At 52.1% G+C, this 13,510-nt stretch overlaps 1 protein-coding gene across 1 annotated transcript; it reads right to left on the reverse strand.

Annotated features, from left to right (window-relative positions):
- Nucleotides 1–623: 623 nt before the first annotated feature.
- UPK3A (uroplakin 3A) lies at nucleotides 624–10,900 on the reverse strand. The gene is made up of 5 exons (XM_017529433.2): nucleotides 10,789–10,900; nucleotides 9,751–9,906; nucleotides 7,887–8,166; nucleotides 5,206–5,288; nucleotides 624–761 (listed from the first exon to the last, which is right to left on the reverse strand). Exons 1-5 carry the CDS (start codon nucleotides 10,838–10,840, stop codon nucleotides 625–627), a joined length of 708 nt encoding a protein of 235 aa, XP_017384922.1. The 5' UTR covers nucleotides 10,841–10,900; the 3' UTR covers nucleotide 624.
- Nucleotides 10,901–13,510: the final 2,610 nt, after the last annotated feature.

Genomic DNA, 13,510 nt, shown 5'->3' on the forward strand with positions numbered 1-13,510 from the left:
TTCTCCTGCCTCAGCCTCTTGAGTAGCTGGGGCCACAGGCGCCCACCACAGTGCCCGGCTAATTTTTGTATTTTTAGTAAAGACAGGGTTTCACCATATTGGCCAGGCTGGTCTCAAACTCCTGACCTTGTGATCTGCCTGCCTTGGCCTCCCAAAGTGCTGGGATTACAGGCGTGAGCCACCACACCCGGCCTCTAGAGACTTTACAGAGATCATTCCACTTAACCTTCACAACTCCATGAATTATTTCCATTTTCCAGATGAGGAAACTAAAGAATAGAAGGATAGCAAGCCATGCCACTTCCAGTTAAGGGTGCATAACTTTAAGTGTCAGAGCTAAGATCTGAATCGGCCATCTGCCCACAAGCCCAGCTGCTGAGCCCTGCCCTCCCCAGCTGAGCAACTTGACTTTGATGATCCTCCCGCTTTGAAATCCCAGGACTCTGCTCCCCCGTCACCAGACCCCCACCCCAACCCCCTCCGCCGCTGCCCTGCCACAGGGCAGAGGGGTAGCCTCCTTGCCTCCCAGGCTTCCCCTGCCTCAGAGGACACAGCTTCTGAGTCCCTGTGGGCCGAATGTGTCTGGCGTGTCCCTGGGGTCCAGCCCTCCCAACTGGCGGGTACTTACAAGAGGCTGAGGACAATGGCACCAGCAAAACCCACAAGTAGAAAGAAGGGCAGGGAGCCCAGGATGGAAGTGATGACAATCATGCCTCCGCTCCGCCGGCCTGGCCACGTGTCGATCACCGAGTATGGAGTGACTGTGGTGAGACACTGCTTGTTACTCCCCAGACACCTCACCACCCTCGGACATCTCCCAGGTGGCGGCCAGTGTCTCCCCCACCCTGGCTGCCAGGGATCCAGGAATGACCCTGGGACCCAGTACAGTGACTTCTCCCAGGTTTTAGGCACAATTACCTTGTTTTCCCCACATTCCACCTCCCGCCTTTCTTTTATGTGTTTCTGGCCACCTCGTCATTTAAATCTTTTTTTTTTTTCGCATTATTTTCTGTTACAGTTTTTGAGACAGAGTCTCGCTCTGTCACCCAGGATGGAGTGCAGTGGCACCATCCTGGCTCACTGCAGCCTCAACCTCAGGCTCAAGCAATCCTCCCACCCCCGCCTCCCGAGCAGCTGGGACTACAGGTGCATGCCACCACGCCCAGCTAATTTGTTGTACTTTTTTTGTAGAGATGGGGTTTCACCGTGTTGCCCAGAATGGTCTTGAACTTGGGCTCAAGCAGTCCTGCCTCAGCCTACCAACGTGTTGAGATTCCAGGTGTGAGCCACCAGGGCACCTGGCCTTTGCATAATTTTAAATCATAAAGTGACTCAAGTCTTCTGGTGAGATGGCTAGGATACGGATTATAATCAAAGATGAGGCAAAGGGCCCTGGTCTGACGGGGCCAGGTGGGCAGTGGCTGTCACTCTTCCGGGGCTGGCCTCACCCTTTGGAACTATGTGAATGGATGATGTATGGGGTCCTACTGTAGCCAGCCACTTGCAGCTACTGTCCCAGGTCCCCTGGAGCCCCCATTCTGCAGATCACTCACTACACTCAGGGAGCCTGAGTTCCCGGCCAAGGACACACAGAATCCAGGCTCAAGCTGGGCCGGCCTGGTCCTGAGATGCATGCTGCTCCCAAAGGCCCTGCGTTCCTCCCGCAAGAGAGGTGGGCCTCGTGCTTCTGCCTGGGTTCCCCAAAGGAACCCTGATGCGGAGGCCCTCAAGAATTCTTCTTCCTTCTTCTCAGATGAGGAAACCGAGGTCCCAAGGGTTCCCCGGCAGTTTCAGCAAAACCACACTGCGTGGGAATGCCACAGGACGGGGGCAGCGAGTGAGGATGGGAGGAGTCACCGCAGCCACACACACTGCCACACTCTCACACACCACACAACACACACCAACTCAAACACACACACTGCCACACTTACACACAGCACTCACAACACATACCAAGTCACTCACACGCTCACACTCACACACCACACACATCACACACCAACTCAAACTCACATACACACACACTGCCACACTCTCACACCACACAACACACACCAACTCAAACACACACACTGCCACACTTACACACACCACTCACCACACATACCAAGTCACTCACACTCACACACACGACACACATCACACACCAACTCAAACTCACTCTCACACTCACGCACCACACATACCAACTCACACACTCTCACACTCACATACCACACACTAACTCAAAGTCACACACACTGCCACACTCACACACCACACACCACACATACCAACTCACACACACACTCACACACCACACACATCACACTCAAACACACACACACTGCCACACTCACACTACACATCACATAACACACACTCACATCCACCAGACACCACATACGCTCTCACACACCACACATATCACACTCCACACACACCACACATACCAACTCACACTGACACCACACACACCAACTCACACACACATTCACACACACCATACTCACACACCACACATACTACACACACCACATACCACACACAGTCTCACAGTCACACACTACGTCCCCCACACACTAAACACATATCATACACCAACTCGTACACACATACCATGTACCACACACACCACACATGACACACATGCACACTAAGACACATACCATGTACCACACACAACACACACCAACTCACACACACATGCTAACACCACACACCACACACAATACACACTCACATACATCACACACCACACACACACACACACACACCAGACATCTATCACACACTATACACATCACACACTCACCACACACATCACACACAACTCAAACTCACACACACACTGCCACACTCTCACACCACACGCCACACACAATACACACTCTCACACACCACATATCTATCACACACCACACACATCACACACTCACCACACACATCACACACCAACTCAAACTCACACACACACTGCCACACTCACTCTCACATCACACCACACACAATACACACTCACATACACCACACACCACACACACCACAGATCTATCACACATCACACACTCACACACCACACATCACACAGCAACTCATATACTCACACACCACACACACTCTCACACACCACACATCTATCACACACCACACACACCACAGATCTATCACACATCACACACTCACACACCACACATCACACACCAACTCATATACTCACACACCACACACACTCTCACACACCACATATCACACACATCACACACTCACCACACACATCACACACCAACTCAAACTCACACACACACTGCCACACTCTCACACCATACACCACACAATACACACTCTCACATACACCACACACACACCACACACCACACACATCACACACCAAACTCACACACACACTGCCACACTCTCACACCACGCACAATACACACTCTCACATACACCACATACCACACACACTCTCACACACCACATGCCACACATCTATCACACACCACACACATCACACACTCACACACCACACAATACACACACCAACTCATGCTCACACTCACAGATGAAGCTTCATTTGTCCGCCCTCACCTCCTGCTGTGTGGCCAGTTCCTAACAGGCCACGGATTGGTACTGGTCCGTGGCCCTGGGGTTGGGGACTTCTGAGATACACCACACACTGTCACACTCATACACACCACGCTCCTCACAGACTCTCCACACACCACATTCCACACACATTCTCACACTCACATCACATACCACACACTCTCATACACACACATACACAACACCATAAACTACATACACACATACTGAAGAAGAAAATTAAATAACAGTAATAGCAATTTGTAGCAGTTGTTATACAAGGTATATTTTGCTGTGTTGCGTGCTGTTTAATATAATACCTCCTCCCCAGTTCTGCTTAAGACAAAATAAATATTAACTGTCTCTCAGTAAACCATTTAACCTTATCCTCCTCCCCACATTCTTAGCAAAGTTCCCAGTCATCTAAGGGTTCCTGTTTTTCTTGCTGGCCAACTGCAAGGCCACAGGGCAAATAAACCTGAAAACTGCCAAATGTGTTTCTCAAAATGTTATTTTTCAAATGTAAAGTACATCACAAAACATGCCACGGGTTAGTTAACGAAGATTAGTTAGTTAACTAACTAACTAACTTCATTAGTTAACGAGGATTCTGTAAAATCACTTTCGGCTTCGTCATCCTGTATCACAAAGGTGCATAAAAGGCACCCGTTTTCTTTGTGCTGTGCTCAGTTTTCAAAGGCAAATCCTCTGAGCCGGTGCACCTAAATAAAAAATCCTCCTGTTTCACTCATTGGTCTCTGCGGTCTCCTGATATCCGCGACAATACCACACCACACACACACACACACACACACCACAGCAGGCACTCACATACACACACACACAATGTTCTCTACCATCCACTCATGGGTGACCTCAGGCAACCTTTTGCAGCCCCCACACCCCTGGGGTGCACATGGAGGCTCTGCAGGTGAAATGCACAGCCTCCTGACAGCCATCCTGCCAGACAGCCTCGTCGTGGGGGCCAAGGTGTGGTGGGAGGGGGTCTTCTGTTAGGGTGTCATTCACTCAAAATTACCATCAGAGTCCCTGGCGTGGCCCCTGCCGTTCAGCAGACTGGACTCTGTGTATGAACTTTGGGTCTCTGCTGAGCAAGGAACAGGGCAGGACCCTGGCTTTCCACTCTCAGGAAACCCACCCAGGTGCTGGGGGTAGGAGTGTGGGGAGGGAGAGCAGTTCCTTGCTAACTTCTCTGTCTTAGTTTTAGGCCTTAGAGCCACCTGACCTGGCCACAGTTGCTTGCTGCCGTGAGGATTTAGCAAAGGGGCTGGTTAGGACCTAAACGCCAGGTCAGCTCCGCATGCCTTTGAAGCCAACGCACCGTAAGGGCCGGAGAGACAGAGAGACAGGCCGGCTTAGATCTCCACTTGCACCCATCCCCAGTCCAAATGCCACCAAAACCTCCACCATGATCTGTTCCCACACCTGGCCCTCAAGGATGGAAGGGAGGAAGGAGAACGTTCCAGGGTCAACGCTTTAATGAGCATTTTCCTCATCACTACCTGGCCTGGGAGGCTTCCACAGGGACAGATGAGCCTTGGTTCTCATGGCCGTGCCTGGCCCTGCCTCCTCGGGGCCCTTGGAGCATCACCCCCACCACTGCCCACCACTTACGCTGGTTGGTGCGGATGGGGTCCGACCACAGGGTCTGGTCCTCTACCAAGCCTGTGGACATGTTGACTAGGACGTACTTGAACCTGGAAGGAGACAGAGCTGGGGTGACTTCTATGTTTCTTGCAAGCCCCAGCCACAGGGAGGCAGGGTAGGGGCAGGGGCGCAGGCTGCAGATATAGGAGGGCCTAGGGGTGAGGGAGGGGCCAGTCCTTCCAGGAGGTGGAAAGAAAGGAAGAAAAGAAAGAAAGGAGGGAGGGAGAGAAAGAAAAGAAGAATTGGAATAATATCCATCATCAACCCTGCTGCCCTTGTACAGGAGATATATTTTAAGTGCAGAAACCCTGGAACAAGTGTTTCTAATCACAAAAGAAGATTGGGCAATGCACTGGCCAGGCACTGTGGCTCACTCCTGTAATCCCAGAACTTTGGGAGACCAAGGCAGGCGGATTACTAGCTCAAGAGATCGAGACCATCCTGCCCAACATGGTGAAACCCTGTCCCTACTAAAAATACAAAAAATAGCCAGGCATGGGGGTGTGTGCCTGTAGTCCCAACTACTCGGGAGGCTGAGCCAGGAGAATTGCTGGAACCTGGGAGGCTCATGTTGCAGTGAGCTGAGATTGAGCCACTGCACTTCAGCCTGGCAACAGAGCGAAATTCCATCTCAAAAATAAATAAATAAATAACAATAAAGAAGACTGGGCAATGCATTACAGAATATCCACAGCCTTCTGAAGGTCTCCTACTCAGTCAGTTTAAAATGATGGATGTTCTGACTACAAAGACATCTACAGCCTGTAGCTTAACACGCAAATAAAAATTAAGATCCTTGAAATCTCATCCAGGCCAGGAGCAGTGGCTCACACCTGTAAGCCCAGCACTTTGGTAGGCCGAGGCAGGCGGATCATTTGAGGTCAGGGGTTCAAGACCAGCTTGGCCAACATGGTGAAACCCCCATCTCTACTAAAAATACAAAAATTAGCCAGGCATGGTGGTGCATGTCTGTAGTCCCAGCTACTCGGGAGGCTGAGGCAGGAGAATCGCTCAAACCCAGGAGGTGGAGGCTGCAGTGAGCCAAGACTGTGCCACTGCACTCCAGCCTGGGTGACAAAGAGGGACTTCGTCTAAAAAACAAAATAAAACAAAAAGTCTCATGCAGGTTTTGCTTAACCCCCTACTTTTTTCTGTTCCAAAATGAGATTTCCAGAGGCAGGGCTGACCCCGGGGTAAGAAGGGCTTGTAAATGAAGGCAGAGAGGGCTGCCTTTGAGACCAAGGAGGAGGGAGAGGATTTTCCCCTCAAAAACCAAGATCACAGGCAAGAGGCTAGACGGGGAAACAGAGCAGAGACCCTTGCTCTGCCCAGTGGCTGAGGCCAAGGGAGGGCAAGCCCTCTATGAGGATGACAGGTGGGTGACAATCTGGGCCTGGAAGCTGCAGAGACCCCATCCTAGGCATGTCCATGGTACCGGAGCGGATGTAACCTGAGGCTCTGGCACCAGGTAAGACCTGGCCGTGGGTCAGGACTGAGCACTGGGCTTTACATAGAGAAGACGCTTCAGAAAATGAGAGGGAATGGATCGAGGGCCTGCTGGGGTTGGGGTGGGCAGCAGCAGGTCTAAGGAAAAAGCAGAAGGTGAGGCTGAGGATGGCCAGGCTTTGGCAGTGTTCCTTTTCATACCAGGCCCCAGCTTTCCACTGGGCAACTTTCCCTCTCTGGGGCAGTTTCCTTTCCTATAAGACGAAGGGGTTTGGGTGGATGATTCCCTACATGTAGATTGGCCAGAACAAGCTGCATAATTTGTGGGGCCCAGAGCAAAATGAAAATGTGGGCCCTTGTTCAACAATTAAGAATTTCGGGATGGGCCGGGCATAGTGGCTCATGCCTGTAATCCCAGAACTATGCAGGAGGCCGAGGCAGGCAGATCACTTGAGGTCAGGAGTTCAAGACCAACTTGACCAACATGGTGAAACTCCGTCTCTATTAAAAACACAAAAAGTTGGCCAGGCGTAGTGGCTCACACCTGTAATCTCAGCACTTTGGGAGGCCAAGGCAGGTGGATCACCTGAGGTCGGGAGTTTGAGACCAGCCTGACCAACATGGAGAAACCCCATCTCTACTAAAAATATAAAATTAGCCAGGCGTGGTGGTGCATGCCTAGAATCCCAGCTACTCGGGAGGCTAAATCAGGAGAATCACTTAAACCTGGGAGGCAGAGGTTGCGGTGAGTCGAGATTGCACCACTGCACTCCAGCCTGGGCAAAAAGAGTGAAATTCCACCTCAAAAACAAAACAACAACAACAAAAACACACAAAAAATATTAGCCAGTCGTGGTGGCAGGTATCTGTAATCTCAGCTACTCAAGAGGCTGAGGCAGGACAATCGCTTGACTCCGGAGGCGGAGGTTGCAGTGAGCTGAGATCGTGCCACTGCACTCCAGCCTGGGAGACAGTGAGACTGTGTCTCAAAAAAAAAAGAAATTCAAGATGGTAGCCACAGAGCACCAATCCAAGAGGGGCCCCTTCTGAACCTGAACCTGAGACAGCATGACCTGCCCAGGACCTGGGATGCTCTCAGCACATAGCTCTCAAGAAATGCGGCTGCTCCCACTGTGCCCCTCTCTCCCTGTCAGGACTGGGGCGTGGCCGCTGCTCTCCGGTAGCAGCTTGTTGACACCCACCTGTACTCTGTGGCTGCTGACAGGGGCGGGTTACAGAGCCCCTGGAAGTTGGGGTCCCACAGGCAGGTCCTGTTGACGCCCACCCTGACCAGGTATGCATTCAGGATCCGTGAGGCCTGGGACACATCCCCAACGGCATCCAGGCTGGGCAGGTCACTGCAGGGGACCAGGTCAAAGGCCACGGCTTTGTAGGGACCTGTCCTCCCACCCTCTGTTTGTTGGAACGTTGAGCTCAGTGGGGTCTTGGTACTGTCTTGCACTGAGGCGTTCCTGGAGCCGGCTGCAGAGGCAGTGCAGGGAGTGAGGCTCCTGGCCACTCCAGCTCAGCCACACTCACTCACTCATTCATCAGACGCCCCTGATTATCCTTTCTGCCTCAGCCCTGTGCTGGGCACTGGGGTCACAGGCATGGGGCAAGCTCAGTCTCTGCCCTCCCAGTGCAATGGGGGAGATGGACAAGGATCAACCCCTGCTTTGGGTGCTGTCTGACTCTCACTTTATCTTGTGACATTCCTGCAACCCCCCCATCCCAAAGACCTTTGTCACTTCATTGCTGAGAGCCCTGGATTCTCTTTTATATAAAATGGGAAAGGAGGGTCATATATCCAGGAGAAAAAACGTGGAGGCAGGTCCCAGGTCTCCTCCTCTCTAGATGGGAGACTTTGGACAATTCATTCTACCTCTGCAGACCCTAGTCTTCTAGGAAATGGGAGATAAATTCCCTGCGGTGCCCAGAGATCAGGCATTTTAGTTTATTTGGTAGTAAGTAGTTTACTGACTACCTGCTAGTCAATAAACACGTGCTGAAAGAATAAAATGATGGCCCTGAATGAGCTGTTGTAAATGACCGGCTGATAGAAATGCAAGAGTTGGGCCGGGCGAGGTGGCTCACGCCTGTAATCCCAGCACTTTGGGAGGCCGAGGTGGGTGGATCACGAGGTCCAGAGTTTAAGACAAGCCTGGCCAACATGGTGAAACTCCGTCTCTACCAAAAATTTAAAAGTTAGCCGGGTGTGGTGACAGGTGCCTACAATCCCAGCTACAGGAGGCTGAGGCAGGAGAATCACTTGAATCCGGGAGGTGAAGGTTGCAGTGGGCCAAGATCGTGCTGCTGCACTCCAGCCTGGGCAACAGAGTGAGACTCCATCTCAAAAAAAAGAAATTGGAGAGTTGATGATGGCTTCTCTCAGAAACTCAGTATCTCCTCCAGGGAGGGGGTCAGGGCTGGGCCAGAGCAGCATGTCTGAAAGTGTGGTTTTACCTTAGAAACACCAATCCTGAGCCACTTTTCTAAGCCTCAGAAGGACATTGCGCTTGAGGACTAGTGAGGTCAGGTTCACTTTCCAGTGCTGGGAGCTCCCAGAGAGTGACTCCACCGCCCTGAGCCCGGATTCTCTGTTCTGTAACGGGGATTGGTAATAGCTACCTTGTAAGCTGGTCGTAGATATTAGCTCTATGGTATGCAAAGCGCCTGGTATGGTGTAGCTACTCAGTGATCGGTGATGTTATTACTTCCCTCTCTAACTGGATGTCCCTGCAAGGCAAGGACAGGTCTGTGGCTGTAGCACCCTGGGCCCGGAGTGGAGGCCAGGGCATGCCTCCACATTTTTTTATTTTTATTTTTTTTAAAGACAGGGTTTCACCATGTTGGTCAGGCTGGTCTTGAGCTCCCAACCTTAGGTAATCTGCTCACCTTGGCCTCCAAAGTGCTTGGATTATAGGCGTGAGCCACCATGCCCAGCCTAGCATGGGAGTTTAATTAGACAACTACAGGCATGGAGCGTTCCTCTACCTGCCTCCTTCCCTCCTCCCTACAGACAACTAAGCCCTTTTTGGAGTAGCCAGAAGGAAGCAAGACCCTTACCTGAGTCAACCAGGACATACAGGTAGACCTCGTAGGTGCCAGTGAGGGCCTCTGAGCTGTCAAACATGCAGAGAGGCTTTTCCAAGGCCACAGTGGTGAGGGTGGGATTGTTGGTGGCAAAGGTCACACTGGCCAGTTGGGGCTGCAGGTTCACAGCTGGAGGAGGCAGTGAGGATGGGAACTGACCCCCGGCAGAACTGTCCACACCCACTCTGCATGCAGTTACTGAGCGCCTGCTGTGTGCCAGGCACTGGGCTTTGTGTTCCCCATGGGCCACCACATAACCTGTCTCAGACACTGCCCCTCACTCAATCATCCTGCTCAGAAATGGGGCAGTCGGGTCAAATTGCTGCCTTCTCTCCCGGCTGCAGACACTCAGATGCCAAGAACTCCATTGCGCCTCCTAGCCATCTCTCCACTCCATTCCCCAGCCCTGCTCCATCCCACTGTCCTCACTTGGACCCTAGTAACCAAGCCTCTCCATACATGCAAATCTGACCATCTCCTTCTCCTGCGATGGCCCTTCCATGGTCCCTCAGCGCCCCCTGACGCAGTCTGGCCTCTCTGGAAAGGCAGCGAGGTCCTAAAGTTCTGAGCTTTGCTTTGTTGGATCTCCTGCCTCACCCCTTCCTCCACGGGTTTCCCTCACCCCTTGATCCAGCCGATCCCATAGACTGGCAATTCCCAGGATAGCCCAGTGCTGTCTCCCACGTCCATGAACTTGCCCATGCTGCCTGTTTGGCCGAAATATCTCTGTATCTGTCGCCGTTCAGGCCTCACCATAGGTCTGGGGCTGGTCCCTTCTCTGCCCTCCCGCAGTCCCTCTGAGTGTTGGTTTCTTGCAACATACATGGCAGGGTTGCAGCCACCCGTGAGCCCCCCGGATTCCCACCAGAGGATGCGCCAGCTACCATTATTATTCATAATAGTAATATCTGGGTTCCCATTGCCAGGAATCAGGATCCAGGCGATGGGCGCCTCAGGACGCAGCTACCGCCCCTCTCCGGGCTCAGCCCCTTCCTGCCCTTCCCCGCCTACCCGAACCGAACCGCAGGCAGCCGAAGGCCAGCAGGGCCCAGAGCGGAGGCATCGCCGGGGAGAAGCCGCCAGAGCGCGGGGCGGGCGGTCCAGCGGGCGGGTGCGGATACCTGGTCTCTCCCGCCCCGCGCACCTGCCAGCCCTGGGCTCGGCGCGCCCCGCCCCCCCCGACCCGGCCAATCCGCGACCTCCTCACACGCTATTTACATACGGCCCGCCCCCTATTTGCATACGGCCCCGCCCCGGCCCGTGCGCGACGCCCGCGTGCGCAATCCCACCAGCCAGACCTCCTGAGCCCGCATCAAAGCGCCTACTGTGTGCTCAGGTCAGGGCAGCCCTTCCACAGCGTGTCTCACTAATGAGACCTTGGGGCAAGCCACTCCCACTTGGAGCCTCAGTTTCCATGCTGTAAAATGACGCTAATTCCTACAACTATTTATGGAGGCTCTATTACGTGCCAAACACTCACTGGGTTCTTGTGAAACAAAATGGGTTGATCAGTAAAGATGATATCCTGCGACAACTAAGTCCAGGCCTGGGAGCTATCCGAAGACCTTAGTATGTGACCCCTTCGGTTCACAGGTACAAGCCAAGGCCCAGGAGGCCCCCGGAGCGGGGAGGGTGATTGGAGCATGGCGGGGTTGGGGGTGCAGGGACAGGGACTCACACCCCGGCCGCACTTGGACTCCTTAGAAACACCGAGGCTGATGGAACTCAGGAGTGCTGTGCTTAGTTAGCCCGGGGCTGCCTCCAAAGGATGGAGCAGGGCATTAATGCCTGCCTCCTAAAGGGGTGTTTGAAAATAGTGATGGACTCCTCGCCTGGACTGCGTGGTTCCTTCTTTCACAAGAATCTGTGCACATTTCTGAATGCAACTTAAATCAATTTTACCTTTAAGAAATAAAAATGCCGGCCATGGTGGCTCACGCCTGTAATCTCAGCACTTTGGGAGGCTGAGGTGGGTGGATCACCTGAGGTTGGGAGTTCGAGACCAGCCTGACCAACATGGAGAAACCCTGTCTCTACTAAAAATACAAAATTTGCCGGGTGTGGTGGTGCATGCCTGTAATCCCAGCTACTTGGGAGGCTGAGGCAGGAGAATCGCTTGAACTCGGGAGGCCGAGGTTGCAGACAGTGGAGATTGTGCCATTGCACTCCAGCCTGGGCAACAAGAGCGAAACTGCACCTCAAAATAATAATAATAAATAGATAAATAAAAGTCATCAAGGATAGGAGAAAAACCAACAGAGCCTGGGCAAGGAGGCTCATGCCTGTAATCCCAAGGCTTTGGGAGGTCAAGGTGGGAGGATTCCTTGAGGCCGGGCGCTAGAGACCATTCTGGGTAACATAGTAAGACCTCATCTCCACCAAAAAAAAAAAAAACCAAGCCTGGTGGGGGATGCCTTGTAATCCCAGCATCGCTTGAGCCCAGGAGGTCACGGCTCTATGAGCTATGACTAAAGCTGCAATAACAGAGCCATACCCTGTCTCTTAGAAAAAGGAAAGCGAAAATCAACAGAAACTAATTAATCTCTATATGATGTTGGTGACATAAACCACTTGCAGAAAAAAAAAAAAAGCTATCTGAGTAACTACGGAACTGGGTTGTCCAGCTGTACCTCCTTAGTGGGCTACACTCTAAGGACTGGGAGACCTGTGACAGAACCCCAAACCTCATTAGCGAGTTTGTTATTGGCAGCGGGGAGGGCGGAGCCGTTCTGAAGCAACTTTGGGTTATCCCAGGATTGGTGGTACCAAAACCCAGATTCTCACTGTAGGATGAGGGAGATTTGGAATGGAGGAAGGAAAATGCTGGTGTTTTGTTATTTGTAATTAGTTATGGAAAAATAAATTACCAAAACAAGAGTTTTAAGTAAGAAGAAGAAGCAAGAAGAAGAAGGAGGAGGAGGAGGAGAAGGGAGAAAGAGGCTGGCCAGGAACGGTGGCTCATGCCTGTAATCTCAGCACTTTGGGAGGCCAAGGTGGGCAGATCACTTGAGCACTTGAGATCAGGAGTTCGAGACCAGCCTGGCCAACATGGCAAAATCCCTTCTCTACTAAAAATACAAAAAAGTTAGTCGGGCTTGGTGCCATGCGCCTGTAGTTCCAGCTACTTGGGTGGGTAGCTGAGGCAGGAGAATCACTTGAACCGGAGAGGTGGAGTTTGCAGTGAGCCGAGATTGTGCCACTCCACTCCAGCCTGGGCAATAGAACTAAATTGTCTCAAAAAAAAAAAAAAAAAGGAAGGAAGGAAGGGAGGAAGGGAGGGAGGGAGGGAGGGAAAAAAAGAGAGAAAGAGGAAAGGAAGAAAGAAAAAGAGAGAAAGAAAGGGAGAGAGAAAAAGAAATAACTAGGCCCACTGAGAGGACCTAGAATCTGTCATACACGAGAACACCTTACCACTGTTAGATTCGAAGCTCCAGTTCCCAGTCAGGGATGGCTGACTCCAGAGCTGAGATGGGGAACGTCGAGAGGATCCTGGGACACTTTACAGTGCCGGAAAGTAAAGAGGTGCTCGAAGGATGGTGGGAGTGTGAAAGGAGCTGCTAGCACAGAGCTGCTGGAAGGGGCTGCCAATGGCCAGGCCTGGGAATATTTGAGCACAAAATAAGTAATGGAAGTCATACATTTAGCTTTTTTTTTTTTGAGATGGAGTCTCACTCTGTCTCCCAGGCTGGAGTGCAGTAGCACGATCTTGGCTCACTGCAACTTGAATCCTGGG

This window comes from Cebus imitator, unplaced genomic scaffold (genome assembly GCF_001604975.1).
Source record: "Cebus imitator isolate Cc_AM_T3 unplaced genomic scaffold, Cebus_imitator-1.0 Scaffold59, whole genome shotgun sequence".
In the NCBI taxonomy this organism is placed as follows: Eukaryota; Metazoa; Chordata; class Mammalia; order Primates; family Cebidae; genus Cebus; species Cebus imitator.